Source organism: Bombina bombina, chromosome 2, assembly GCF_027579735.1.
Source record: "Bombina bombina isolate aBomBom1 chromosome 2, aBomBom1.pri, whole genome shotgun sequence".
In the NCBI taxonomy this organism is placed as follows: Eukaryota; Metazoa; Chordata; class Amphibia; order Anura; family Bombinatoridae; genus Bombina; species Bombina bombina.
The window spans coordinates 1,227,107,007-1,227,121,033 of NC_069500.1; the positions used below are offsets into that span (position 1 = coordinate 1,227,107,007).

The window sequence follows — 14,027 nt, forward strand, 5'->3', positions numbered from 1 at the left end:
TTTATAATTACCTTATATCCAAGCCTCTGCAGACTGCCACTTTATTCTTTCGACAGCTTTGCATTTTAGGCAATCGGTGCTTACTCATAAATAACTCCACAGGAGTGAGCACAATGTTATCTATATGGCACACATGAACTAGACGGCCTTCAAGGGCTTCAAAATTAGCATATGAGCCTACCTAGGTTTAGCTTTCAACAAAGAATACCAAGAGAACAAAGCAAAATTAATGATAAAAGTAAATTGTAGAGCTGTTTAAAATTGCATGCCCTATATGAATCATGAAAGTTTAATTTTGACTAGACTGTCCCTTTAAATAAGCGTATTGTAGATTTTGAGCAAACTTCACCTGCATAAAGCTGGCAAGATAATTCAGTGAGACCAGCTTGTTTTAAATGCTTACAGCATTTCAGCAGAATTGCAATAGAGCTTCAGACAAACCCTAGGCACCCCCCCCCCCCCCCCCCCGTTTATCCCAGGGAACTCTCTTGTTCCTCCCACTGAATTTGTGTTTTATTTTACAATATAGAAAATACAAAGTGCAATGTTATTTGTGAAAGATACACAGAAAATATTAAAAGTATTAACCTATTTTGTTAACACAGAAACTTTTAAAAACATAATCAGAACTTGTAAAATCACGGCTGGATCTAAATGTATTAAAATAGAAAATAGAAAGTGCAAATCTTAAATGTAATAATAATGTAGTATAAAATACAAAGCACAAACCTCTCATGTAGTTCAGTGCTATATATATATATATATATATATATCAACTTCACATACAGAAATGCAGAATACACAGCTTAGACAAGTATAGTAAATTCTGCCTTTTTGTTTGAATTTGGATAATGACCCTTAGGGTCTCCCTAAGGTTAATGGGGGAAACCAGACGTGGACTCCCTGCCCAATGTGCTTAGAGGGATATGGCTGCACCTAACTGATGAGGCCCATAGAAGGCCGAAACGATTGTCTGGGTTGGCATTTACCTTGTTCAGAGGAGAATTGCCTGGTATTTTCGGGGCTGGACTGACCTGGTTAGGCGGGATCAGACTAATATACTTCAGGAAAGTTTTCCTCTGTGAAAGCACAAGTGGGCAAAAAGAAGCTAATCCCAAGCAGGACTGTTCCTCTTTTTGTTTTGCTGGAGGGTTCCACCCTTTTTCTTTTAGCATTCATTGAGTTCAGCCCCTGTGAAGTGTGCACTGCAGTTTCTCTCCAAGCAGGAGAATTTTTTATCATCAAGCTATAATGCTGATCACAGTTGTGGAGCATTTATGTAACTGCACTTTTTATTTTGTCTCTCAGGCTAGTGCAATTGGTTATATAATGCTGCATAATTAACAACATTTTGTTTATGAAATAATTAGGTGTATCTTATTATTACATATTTAGAAATATGGTAATGAATAAAACATCTACTAAGGTTGGTGGGTGAGTTTAAAAGGGTATGCTTTATAGACTTAAAGGGACACTGAACCCAATTTTTTTCATGTAAATGTCCATGAGCTAGTGACGTATGGGATATACATTCCTACCAGGAGGGGCAAAGTTTCCCAAACCTCAAATTCCTATAAATACACCCCTCACCACACCCACAAATCAGTTTTACAAACTTTGCCTCCTGTGGAGGTGGTGAAGTAAGTTTGTGCTAGATTCTACGTTGATATGCGCTCTGCAACAGGTTGGAGCCCGGTTTTCCTCTCAGCGTGCAGTGAATGTCAGAGGGATGTGAAGAGAGTATTGCCTATTTGAATTCAATGATCTCCTTCTACGGGGTCTATTTCATAGGTTCTCTGTTATCGGTCGTAGAGATTCATCTCTTACCTCCCTTTTCAGATCGACGATATACTCTTATATATACCATTACCTCTACTGATTCTCGTTTCAGTACTGGTTTGGCTTTCTACTACATGTAGATGAGTGTCCTGGGGTAAGTAAGTCTTATTTTTGTGACACTCTAAGCTATGGTTGGGCACTTTTATATAAAGTTCTAAATATTTGTGTTTAAACATTTATTTGCCTTGATTCAGGATGTTCAATATTCCTTATTTCAGACAGTCAGTTTCATTATTTGGTATAATGCATTTGAATAATCATTTTTTTTTTTTTCTTACCATAAAATTTGACTTTTTCCCAGTGGGCTGTTAGGCTCGCGGGGGCTGAAAATGCTTCATTTTATTGCGTCATTTGGCGCAGACCTTGTCACCGGAAGTTGCGTCATTTTTTGACGTTTTTGCGCCAAAAATGTCGGCGTTACCGGATGTGGCGTCATTTTTGGCGCTAAAAGCATTTAGGCGCCAAATAATGTGGGCGTCTTTTTTGGCGCTAAAAAATATGGGCGTCATTATTGTCTCCACATTATTTAAGTCTCATTGTTTATTTGCTTCTGGTTGCTAGAAGCTTGTTCACTGGCATTTTTTGCCATTCCTGAAACTGTCATTTAAGGAATTTGATCAATTTTGCTTTATATGTTGTTTTTTCTATTACATATTGCAAGATGTCTCAGATTGACCCTGAATCAGAAGATACTTATGGAAAATCGCTGCCTGATGCTGCACCTACCAAAGTTAAGTGTATTTGCTGTAAACTTGTGGTATCTGTTCCTCCAGCTGTTGTTTGTAATGAATGTCATGACAAACTTGTTAATGCAGATAATATTTCCTTTAGTAATGTTACATTACCTGTTGCTGTTCCATCAACATCTAATACTCAGAGTGTTCCTGTTAACATAAGAGATTTTGTTTCTAAATCCATTAAGAAGGCTATGTCTGTTATTCCTCCTTCTAGTAAACGTAAAAGGTCTTTTAAAACTTCTCATTTTTCAGATGAATTTTTAAATGAACATCATCATTCTGATTCTGATAATGATTCCTCTGGTTCAGAGGATTCTGTTTCAGAGGCTGATGCTGATAAATCTTCATATTTATTCAAAATTGAATTTATTCGTTCTTTACTTAAAGAAGTTTTAATTGCATTAGAAATAGAGGATTCTGGTCCTCTTGATACTAAATCTAAACGTTTAAATAAGGTTTTTAAATCTCCTATAGTTATTCCAGAAGTCTTTCCTGTCCCTGATGCTATTTCTGAAGTAATTTCCAGGGAATGGAATAATTTGGGTAATTAATTTATTCCTTCTAAACGTTTTAAGCAATTATATCCTGTGCCATCTGACAGATTAGAGTTTTGGGACAAAATCCCTAAAGTTGATGGGGCTATCTCTACTCTTGCTAAACGTACTACTATTCCTACGGCAGATAGTACTTCCTTTAAGGATCCTTTAGATAGGAAAATTGAATCCTTTCTAAGAAAAGCTTACTTATGTTCGGGTAATCTTCTTAGACCTGCTATATCTTTAACGGATGTTGCTGCAGCTTCAACTTTTTGGTTAGAAGCTTTAGCGCAACAGATCATAATTCTCATAGCATTGTTAATCTTCTTCAACATGCTAATAATTTTATTTGTGATGCCATCTTTGATATCATTAGGGTTGATGTCAGGTATATGTCTCTAGCTATTTTAGCTAGTAGAGCTTTATGGCTTAAAACTTGGAATGCTGATATGTCTTCTAAGTCAACTTTGCTTTCCCTTTCTTTCCAGGGTAATAAATTATTTGGTTCACAGTTGGATTCTATTATTTCAACTGTTACTGGGGGGAAAGGAACTTTTTTACCACAGGATAAAAAATCTAAAGGTAAATTTAGGTCTAATAATCGTTTTCGTTCTTTTCGTCACAATAAGGAACAAAAGCCTGATCCTTCCCCTACAGGAGCGGTATCAGTTTGGAAACCATCTCCAGTCTGGAATAAATCCAAGCCTTTTAGAAAGCCAAAGCCAGCTCCCAAGTCAACATGAAGGTGCGGCCCTCATTCCAGCCCAGCTGGTAGGGGGCAGATTACGATTTTTCAAAGAAATTTGGATCAATTCGATTCACAATCTTTGGATTCAGAACATTGTTTCAGAAGGGTACAGAATAGGCTTCAAGATAAGGCCTCCTGCAAGAAGATTTTTTCTTTCCCGTGTCCCAGTAAATCCAGTGAAGGCTCAAGCATTTCTGAAATGTGTTTCAGATCTAGAGTTGGCTGGTGTAATTATGCCAGTTCCAGTTCTGGAACAGGGGCTGGGGTTTTGCTCAAATCTCTTCATTGTACCAAAGAAGGAGAATTCCTTCAGACCAGTTCTGGATCTAAAAATATTGAATCGTTATGTAAGAATACCAACATTCAAAATGGTAACTATAAGGACTATTCTGCCTTTTGTTCAGCAAGGGCATTATATGTCCACAATAGATTTACAGGATGCATATCTGCATATTCCGATTCATCCAGATCACTATCAGTTTCTGAGATTCTCTTTCCTAGACAAGCATTACCAGTTTGTGGCTCTGCCGTTTGGCCTAGCAACAGCTCCAAGGATTTTTACAAAGGTTCTCGGTGCCCTTCTGTCTGTAATCAGAGAACAGGGTATTGTGGTATTTCCTTATTTGGACGATATCTTGGTACTTGCTCAGTCTTCACATTTAGCAGAATCTCATACGAATCGACTTGTATTGTTTCTTCGAGAACATGGTTGGAGGATCAATTTCCCAAAAAGTTAATTGATTCCTCAGACAAGGGTAACCTTTTTAGGTTTCCAGATAAATTCAGTGTCCATGACTCTCTCTCTGACAGACAAGAGACGTCTAAAATTGGTTTCAGCTTGTCGAAACCTTCAGTCTCAATCATTCCCTGCAATTCTGACAGGTTGGGGAGCTGTTTGGAGGTCTCTGACAGCACAAGGGGTTTGGGAATCTCAGGAGGTGAGATTACCGATCAATATTTTGGAACTCCGTGCAATTTTCAGAGCTCTTCAGTCATGGCCTCTTCTAAAGACAGAGTCGTTCATTTGTTTTCAGACGGACAATGTCACAACTGTGGCATATGTCAATCATCAAGGAGGGACTCACAGTCCTCTGGCTATGAAAGAAGTATCTCGAATACTGGTATGGGCGGAATCCAGCTCCTGTCTAATTTCTGCGGTTCATATCCCAGGTATAGACAATTGGGAAGCGGATTATCTCATTCGCCAAACGTTACATCCGGGCGAATGGTCTCTTCACCCAGAGGTATTTCTTCAGATTGTTCAAATGTGGGGACTTCCAGAAATAGATCTGATGGCTTCTCATCTAAACAAGAAACTTCCCAGGTATCTGTCCAGATCCAGGGATCCTCAGGCGGAGGCAGTGGATGCATTGTCACTTCCTTGGAAGTATCATCCTGCCTATATCTTTCCGCCTCTAGTTCTTCTTCCAAGAGTAATTTCCAAGATTCTAAAGGAGTGCTTGTTTTTTCTGCTGGTGGCTCCAGCATGGCCTCACAGGTTTTGGTATGCGGATCTTGTCCGGATGGCCACTTGCCAACCGTGGACTCTTCCGTTAAGACCAGACCTTCTATCGCAAGGTCCTTTTTTCCATCAGGATCTCAAATCCTTAAATTTGAAGGTATGGAGATTGAACGCTTGATTCTCAGTCATAGAGGTTTCTCTGACTCTGTGATTAATACTATGTTACAGGCTCGTAAATCTGTATCTAGGAAGATATATTATCGAGTCTGGAAGATTTACATTTCTTGGTGTCTTTCTCATCATTTTTCTTGGCATTCTTTTAGAATTCCTAGAATTTTACAGTTTCTTCAGGATGGTTTGGATAAAGGTTTGTCTGCAAGTTCCTTGAAAGGACAAATCTCTGCTCTTTCTGTTCTTTTTTCACAGAAAGATTGCTAGTCTTCCTGATATTCATTGTTTTGTACAAGCTTTGGTTCGTATAAAACCTGTTATTAAGTCAATTTCTCCTCCTTGGAGTTTGAATTTGGTTCTGGGGGCTCTTCAAGCTCCTCCGTTTGAACCTATGCATTCGCTGGACATTAAATTACTTTCTTGGAAAGTTTTATTTCTTTTGGCCATCTCTTCTGCTAGAAGAGTTTCTGAATTATCTGCTCTTTCTTGTGAGTCTCCTTTTCTGATTTTTCATCAGGATAAGGCGGTGTTGCGAACTTCTTTTAAATTTTTACCTAAGGTTGTGAATTCTAACAACATTAGTAGAGAAATTGTGGTTCCTTCATTGTGTCCTAATCCTAAGAACTCTAAGGAAAGATCGTTGCATTCTTTGGATGTAGTTAGAGCTTTGAAATATTATGTTGAAGCTACTAAAAATTTCCGAAAGACTTCTAGTCTATTTGTTATCTTTTCCGGTTCTAGGAAAGGTCAGAAGGCCTCTGCCATTTCTTTGGCGTCTTGGTTAAAGTCTTTGATTCATCATGCTTATGTCGAGTCGGGTAAAACTCTGCCTCAAAGGATTACAGCTCATTCTACTAGGTCAGTTTCTACTTCCTGGGCGTTTAGGAATGAAGCTTCGGTTGATCAGATTTGCAAAGCAGCAACTTGGTCTTCTTTGCATACTTTTACTAAATTCTACCATTTTGATGTGTTTTCTTCTTCTGAAGCAGTTTTTGGTAGAAAAGTACTTCAGGCAGCTGTTTCAGTTTGATTCTTCTGCTTATAATTTCAGTTTTTTTCATTATAAGATTTAAACTTTATTTTGGGTGTGGATTATTTTCATCGGAATTGGCTGTCTTTATTTTATCCCTCCCTCTCTAGTGACTCTTGCGTGGAAGATCCACATCTTGGGTATTCATTATCCCATACGTCACTAGCTCATGGACTCTTGCTAATTACATGAAAGAAAACATAATTTATGTAAGAACTTACCTGATAAATTCATTTCTTTCATATTAGCAAGAGTCCATGAGGCCCACCCTTTTTTGTGGTGGTTATGATTTTTTTGTATAAAGCACAATTATTCCAATTCCTTATTTTTTATGCTTTCGCACTTTTGTCTTATCACCCCACTTCTTGGCTATGCGTTAAACTGATTTGTGGGTGTGGTGAGGGGTGTATTTATAGGCATTTTGAGGTTTGGGAAACTTTGCCCCTCCTGGTAGGAATGTATATCCCATACGTCACTAGCTCATGGACTCTTGCTAATATGAAAGAAATGAATTTATCAGGTAAGTTCTTACATAAATTATGTTTTTTTTCTTTTCTGATTCAGATAGAGCATGCAATTGTAAGCAACTTTCTAATTTACTCCTATTATCAAATTTTCTTTGTTCTCTTGCTATCTTTATTTGAAAAAGAAAGTCCAGAACCTTGGACAGCACTTGTTTATTGATGGATGAATGTATCCACCAATCAGCAAGAACAACCCAGGTTGTTCACCAAAATGGGCCGGCATTTAAACTTACATTCTTGCTTTTCAAATAAAGATACCAAGAGAATGAAGAACATTTGCTAATAGGAGTAAATTAGAAAGTTGCTTAAAATAGCATGCTCTATCTGAATCACAAAATATTTTTTTTTTCAGTGTCCCTTTAAAGGGATAGTAAACCCCAACATTTTCTTTTATGATTCAGATAGAACATACAATTTTAAACAACTTTCCAATTTAATTCTATTATCAAATTTTCTTCATTCTCTTGTTATCCATTGCTGAAGGGACAGCATTGCACTACTGACAGGAAGCTGAAAATATCTATTTAGCCAATCACAAGAGACAAATGTGTGCAGGCACCAATTAGCAGCAGCTCCCACTAGTGTGTGATGTGCATATTCATTTTTTAACAATGGATACTAAGAGAACGAAGCCCATTTGAAAATAGAAGTGAATTTAAAAGTGTCTTAAAATGACATGCTCATACAAGTTTAAGTTTAACTTTCCTATCCCTTTAATTGTACAAGGCCCAGTTTTCACCAAGGGGGACACATACTATTGAATTGCCTTCAGGTGAAAATTCAAGAAAACCTAGTCTAGAGACTTCAGTAAACATGCTGTGTCTGTCTCAATCAAAACTTTCTTGCACAAACTACAAGGGTATATTCTTTATGATCCAAGATAACTCTCTAAGGACTTCAAAAGTATTGTGACATCAGAAAGATGACATGAACCTTGATGACAAATACATTTCATAATAACCAATCAACACTGCTATTTTTCTTTCATATTTTCATAAATATGATTAGAAACTGGATGAGATATATCTTCAGCATAGTGAGTTATTTTAAGATTTTTTTTTTTCCTTACAATTACAGTTGCACTCATACACACATACAAGAACATCCCCAGTCTGGACCACAAAAAAGAGTCTTGCTCTTTTTATGCAAAAAAGGTGCTTAGAGATTAACTTCTAGTAGGTGATGTGATCACACAAAATAATGGTTAGGTTACACAACTGGTTGTAGTAATAGTTGACAAGCTTAAAGTCAACTATGAATACAGTGTACCAGTCCATTTTACAGTTACTTGTAATTTCACTTTTAGCTGTCTGACCTGAACTATAAATGCATGTGTAATGACCCAGTTATCCTCATCAGGTGACTTGCAATGCAATGCTGAACCTATAGCATAATCCACCAAATGTGTGTAGGTTATATGGGTTAAGAGAATCTATAGTAGTGTGTGTTTAAAAAGTTGGTAGCAAAGGGAATAAATTGGTAATTTTCTCATCTAGACTTTACTGTTGCAGGTTTTTCCTGCAGCTACCTCCTATCCTCTTAAATACAGTATATTGTATTGATTTAAAGTCAACTTATTAAAATCTATTTTTAAATGGTAATATGATCTTGTTATGTTGTTCTGTGAATACCCTAAAGCAAATTAACCTACCCATTTAAAAAAAAAGTTAGGAGTGGCATTATTTTAAGGTAAAGCTTCATTGACGTGATAGTTCTGTAAATGTATGGAATGTTCATACCCTGCATTAATAAGGAGTGAAATATGTTTATTATGTTTTGTTTGAAGTGAAATACAGTTGTATTGTACTGTACCTAGAACGCACACAGGGCAGTGTTAGTTTTACAGTGTTAAGCTTAGTAGCAGTCCCATTTTTGGTTTAGAACCCTGGATAGCACTTGCTGATTGCTAGGTACATTTTGCCACAAATCGACAAACGCAACCCAGGTGCAGAGCCAAAAATGGTCCAGCTCCTAAGCTTTCATTCCTGCTTTTCAAATAAAGATACCAAGTGAACAAATAAAAATTGATAATTGGAGTAAATTAGAAAGTTACTTAAAATTGCATGCATCTGATTCATGAAAGAAAAAAATTGGGTTTAGTGTACCTTTAAGCTATCCAAAACACAAACTAATTTGTCCTGAGGGAGCACTGTTATTTCATTTTTTTTTATCCATCAAAAAACATTACACTCCCAGTGGGAAATAGGAGAGCTAATTAATATAATGTTAGTTTCCAATTGTTCTCTAAGTATTGGGATTTATTATACAGACAGAGATAAGATAACGAAGGTGTGTCTATAGAAAGTAATACAATCAAGGGATCTGTTTCCTCTGTAAGCTCAGCTCATTTTAATGGATTGTAGTGGCAAAGATCAAAATCATCTATTTCACATACAACAGTAAACATAAATTGTATTTTATCATACATTTTATACTCTGTCGCTAGTATAGTCAAAGTTATTGGGAACACATTCAGGGGAAACCAATTTTACAGTACAGGGAGCTTCTGAATGAGAATGTAAGGTAGAGATATAAGGTTTTCCCCCCTGTTACACTTGAGCTGGTTTATGGAAATATTCAAATGCCTGTGTTTGTTTTTCTATGCATCACTTGAATAACGTGAACACTTCTCTTCACAGCTGATAAGCTCTATGAGCTCAGTAGCAGAGCACTGTCTCCCATCCTTACTTCGCACCTTGTTTGACTGGTATAAGAGACAAAATGGAACTGAGGATGAATCCTACGAGTACAGACCTCGATCGAGCACAAAGTCAAAAGGGTAAATAAACTAACTTTGATAAAGTACCGTGCATTATTTGCTTTGGGAAACTGCAGTAGATTCTAGGGCAGTGCTTTCCAAACTGTGTGTCGGGACACACTAGTGTGTCGGCAGCAGTGTGTAGGTGTGTCCCTGCTTCAGCACAAATTTTTTTGGTTTCTGACTTTCCACCTGCTTGCTACACATATCATATGGTTGACATGTGATTGATATCTAGGGGGTCACAGATCATCTTAACCTATTGGTGCTGCTCAGTGGGAACTGAAACTATTCCCATTGGCACATTGACTCCTGACTGCACGTGTAGTCTCCTTAATCGGCTTGTGACTGCATGTGTAGTCAGTGAGTGGGACAGCAGTGTGTTTGCAGGGTGGGCAGTAGTCAGTCGGACTCACCGAGCTCTGAGGGCGGCAGCTTAAACGCTGAGCTGAAGTCAGTGGGGGTTTTTTTTGCAGCTAGCTCCCAGTAGTGCATTGCTGCTCCTGCTCTTGATATATGAATAGGAAGGGGAAGCTTACAAAAGCTTGATGATGAAATGCGAGTGTCTTTATCTAATATTCCACCAAATATTCAGAAACTGTGCTCATCCTATCAACCTCATACATCCCATTAAAATAGTAAGTAGCTATTGGTGTTATTCAACTTTTTTTTAATTCTTGCACATACATACTGTTACTTGTAAATACATTTTGTTATTATATAATTTATGTATGTGTCTGTATCTCTTAAAACAAGTTAGTTTAACCTCCTGTTTGCCAGTACAACTGAATTACTGTGTCACAAAATGATGTAGGTCTAAAAAGTGTGTCACCAACATGAAAAGTTTGGAAAGCTCTGTTCTAGGGAAATGTAAACAATCCTCTATTGGCAAACTGTATGAATAGTTATCAGTGTGTGAGAATGCTGGAGTTTGCCATGCACTCCTTGTACTAATACTTTTGTTCATGACAAGTAGCCTGCAAGTCGTATTGAGAGTAACAAAAGTTGGTAAAGTTGCATTTTAGTGGTTTAATAATAATAATAATAATAATAATCTATAATGATGTTCTTGCTTTGATTTAAAAGCAAATATTGAAATATTTCATGTGTGTATCCGGTTTTGCTGACTAACACATTCCCTCAGTTAAAATAAACATGCGTGTTAGATGACTAAGATTACAGACTTCCCAACTGACTCAGGTCTTGCAGTACCCTATGTCCCTCCAGCAGCTCTCCCAGCAAATGTACTAGTTTCTAGCAATTGATCCAGCTCCGCCCACCACACACCCCTTTTTGCCCAGACACACTGTTGGCTCCACCCATCAAACCGTTGATGCTTCTGCCCACAAGCCCAGCTCTTCTCCTTTTCCCATAAAACCTGCAGGGTATGTTGGGATTTATGAGATTATCATTATCTGCTAATTAGAACTCACCAGAATGTTACACAAAGGTTTTGTTATATGTATGGGTATACAGCAGAAAGAGAGTAGGACCTTGCCAGTGAGTACAGTCAGTTTTGAGTTTAGATAACATATTCTGTACATTGAAAGGGTCTTTCTGAAAGAAGAAAAATGGGAAAGAAAAAGAGAGAAAAGTAGAAAATGTAGAAATGTCTGCATGAACATTTTTATATATTTAAAGGAATAGTAAAGTCCAAATTAAACTTTCAGGATTCATGTAGGGCATGTAATTTTAAACAACTTTCTAATTTACTTTTATCATCAAATTTGCTTTGTTCTCTTGGTATTCCTAGTTAAAAACTAAACCTTGGTAGGCTCATATGCTAATTTCTAAGTCCTTGAACGCCACCTCTTATCTGAAAGCATTTGACAGTTTTTCACAGCTAGAGGACGTTAGTTCATGTGTTTCAAATAAATAACATTGTGCTCATGCACGTAGAGTTAATTAAAAGTCAGCACTAATTGCCTGAAATGCAAGTCTTTCAAAAGATCTGAGCTAAGGGGGCAGTCAGCAGAGGCTTAGATACAAGGTAATTGCAGAGGTAAAAAAGTATATTAATGTAACGGTGTTGGTTATGCAAAAATGGGGATGGTAAATATAGGGATTATCTATCTTTTTAAACATAGGTTTAAATATAGAAGGTTCTGTGTATAAATGTTGATAATGAAAGGTAGGAAAGAGAGATTGTTTCTGTTATTAGGAGATTAGACTTAGATGGGGTTGGTATAGATGACAAGTAATTCAATGAGTTTGCTTCCGTATTTCTGGAGAATGGTAAGTTAGATTTTATACTTTTCAGCCCTGTTGCAGTACATTTTAGATGCTGCCTGTTAGTAGCTGGCTCAAGCAGTGACAAAATCAGGAAGTGGAACAGAACATTCTCCAGTGGGGGCAACTCTTAAAGGGACAGTCAACACCAGAATTTTTGTTGTTTAAAAAGAAAGATAATCTCTTTTCTCCAACATAGGTGTGTCCGGTCCACGGCGTCATCCTTACTTGTGGGATATTCTCTTCCCCAACAGGAAATGGCAAAGAGCCCAGCAAAGCTGGTCACATGATCCCTCCTAGGCTCCGCCTACCCCAGTCATTCTCTTTGCCGTTGTACAGGCAACATCTCCACGGAGATGGCTTAGAGTTTTTTAGTGTTTAACTGTAGTTTTTCATTATTCAATCAAGAGTTTGTTATTTTCAAATAGTGCTGGTACGTACTATTTACTCAGAAACAGAAAAGAGATGAAGAATTCTGTTTGTATGAGGAAAATGATTTTAGCAACCGTAACTAAAATCCATGGCTGTTCCACACAGGACTGTTGAGAGCAATTAACTTCAGTTGGGGGAACAGTTTGCAGTCCCTTGCTGCTTGAGGTATGACACATTCTAACAAGACGATGTAATGCTGGAAGCTGTCATTTTCCCTATGGGATCCGGTAAGCCATGTTTATTACGATTGTAAATAAGGGCTTCACAAGGGCTTATTTAAACTGTAGACTTTTTCTGGGCTAAATCGATTGATTATTAACACATATTTAGCCTTGAGGAATCATTTTATCTGGGTATTTTGATATAATAATATCGGCAGGCACTGTTTTAGACACCTTATTCTTTAGGGGCTTTCCCAAAGCATAGGCAGAGTCTCATTTTCGCGCCGGTGTTGCGCACTTGTTTTTGAGAGGCATGGCATGCAGTCGCATGTGAGAGGAGCTCTGATACTTATAAAAGACATCTGAAGGCGTCATTTGGTATCGTATTCCCCTTTGGGTTTGGTTGGGTCTCAGCAAAGCAGATACCAGGGACTGTAAAGGGGTTTAAAGCTTAAAACGGCTCCGGTTCCGTTATTTTAAGGGTTAAAGCTTCCAAAATTGGTGTGCAATATTTTCAAGGCTTTAAGACGCTGTGGTGAAAATTTGGTGAATTTTGAACAATTCCTTCATGTTTTTTCGCAATTGCAGTAATAAAGTGTGTTCAGTTTAAAATTTAAAGTGACAGTAACGGTTTTATTTTAAAACGTTTTTTGTACTTTCTGATCAAGTTTATGCCTGTTTAACATGTCTGAACTACCAGATAGACTGTGTTCTGAATGTGGGGAAGCCAGAATTCCTATTCATTTAAATAAATGTGATTTATGTGATAATGACAATGATGCCCAAGATGATTCCTCAAGTGAGGGGAGTAAGCATGGTACTGCATCATTCCCTCCTTCGTCTACACGAGTCTTGCCCACTCAGGAGGCCCCTAGTACATCTAGCGCGCCAATACTCCTTACTATGCAACAATTAACGGCTGTAATGGATAATTCTGTCAAAAACATTTTAGCCAAAATGAACCCTTGTCAGCGTAAGCGTGGCTGCTCTGTTTTAGTTACTGAAGAGCATGACGACGCTGATATTAATATCTCTGAAGGGCCCCTAACCCAATCTGAGGGGGCCAGGGAGGTTTTGTCTGAGGGAGAAATTACTGATTTAGGGAACATTTCTCAGCAGGCTGAATCTGATGTGATTACATTTAAATTTAAATTGGAACATCTCCGCATTTTGCTTAAGGAGGTATTATCCACTCTGGATGATTGTGAAAATTTAGTCATCCCAGAGAAACTATGTAAAATGGACAAGTTCCTAGAGGTGCCGGGGCTCCCAGAAGCTTTTCCTATACCCAAGCGGGTGGCGGACATTGTTAATAAAGAATGGGAAAGGCCCGGTATTCCTTTCGTCCCTCCCCCCATATTTAAAAAATTGTTTCCTATGGTCGACCCCAGAAAGGACTT

The 14,027-nt window shown here is 37.8% G+C and overlaps 1 protein-coding gene across 5 annotated transcripts in view; it reads left to right on the plus strand.

Moving 5' to 3' along the window:
- The window catches only part of FRYL (FRY like transcription coactivator), a 916,813-nt gene that overhangs the window by 473,807 nt on the left and 428,979 nt on the right, over positions 1-14,027 (plus strand). For all 5 annotated transcript variants that reach the window (XM_053703981.1, XM_053703978.1, XM_053703979.1 and 2 more), the window contains one exon: positions 9,687-9,826. In XM_053703981.1, coding sequence (XP_053559956.1) covers positions 9,687-9,826 — 140 coding nt within the window. The remainder of the gene's footprint in view (positions 1-9,686; positions 9,827-14,027) is intronic.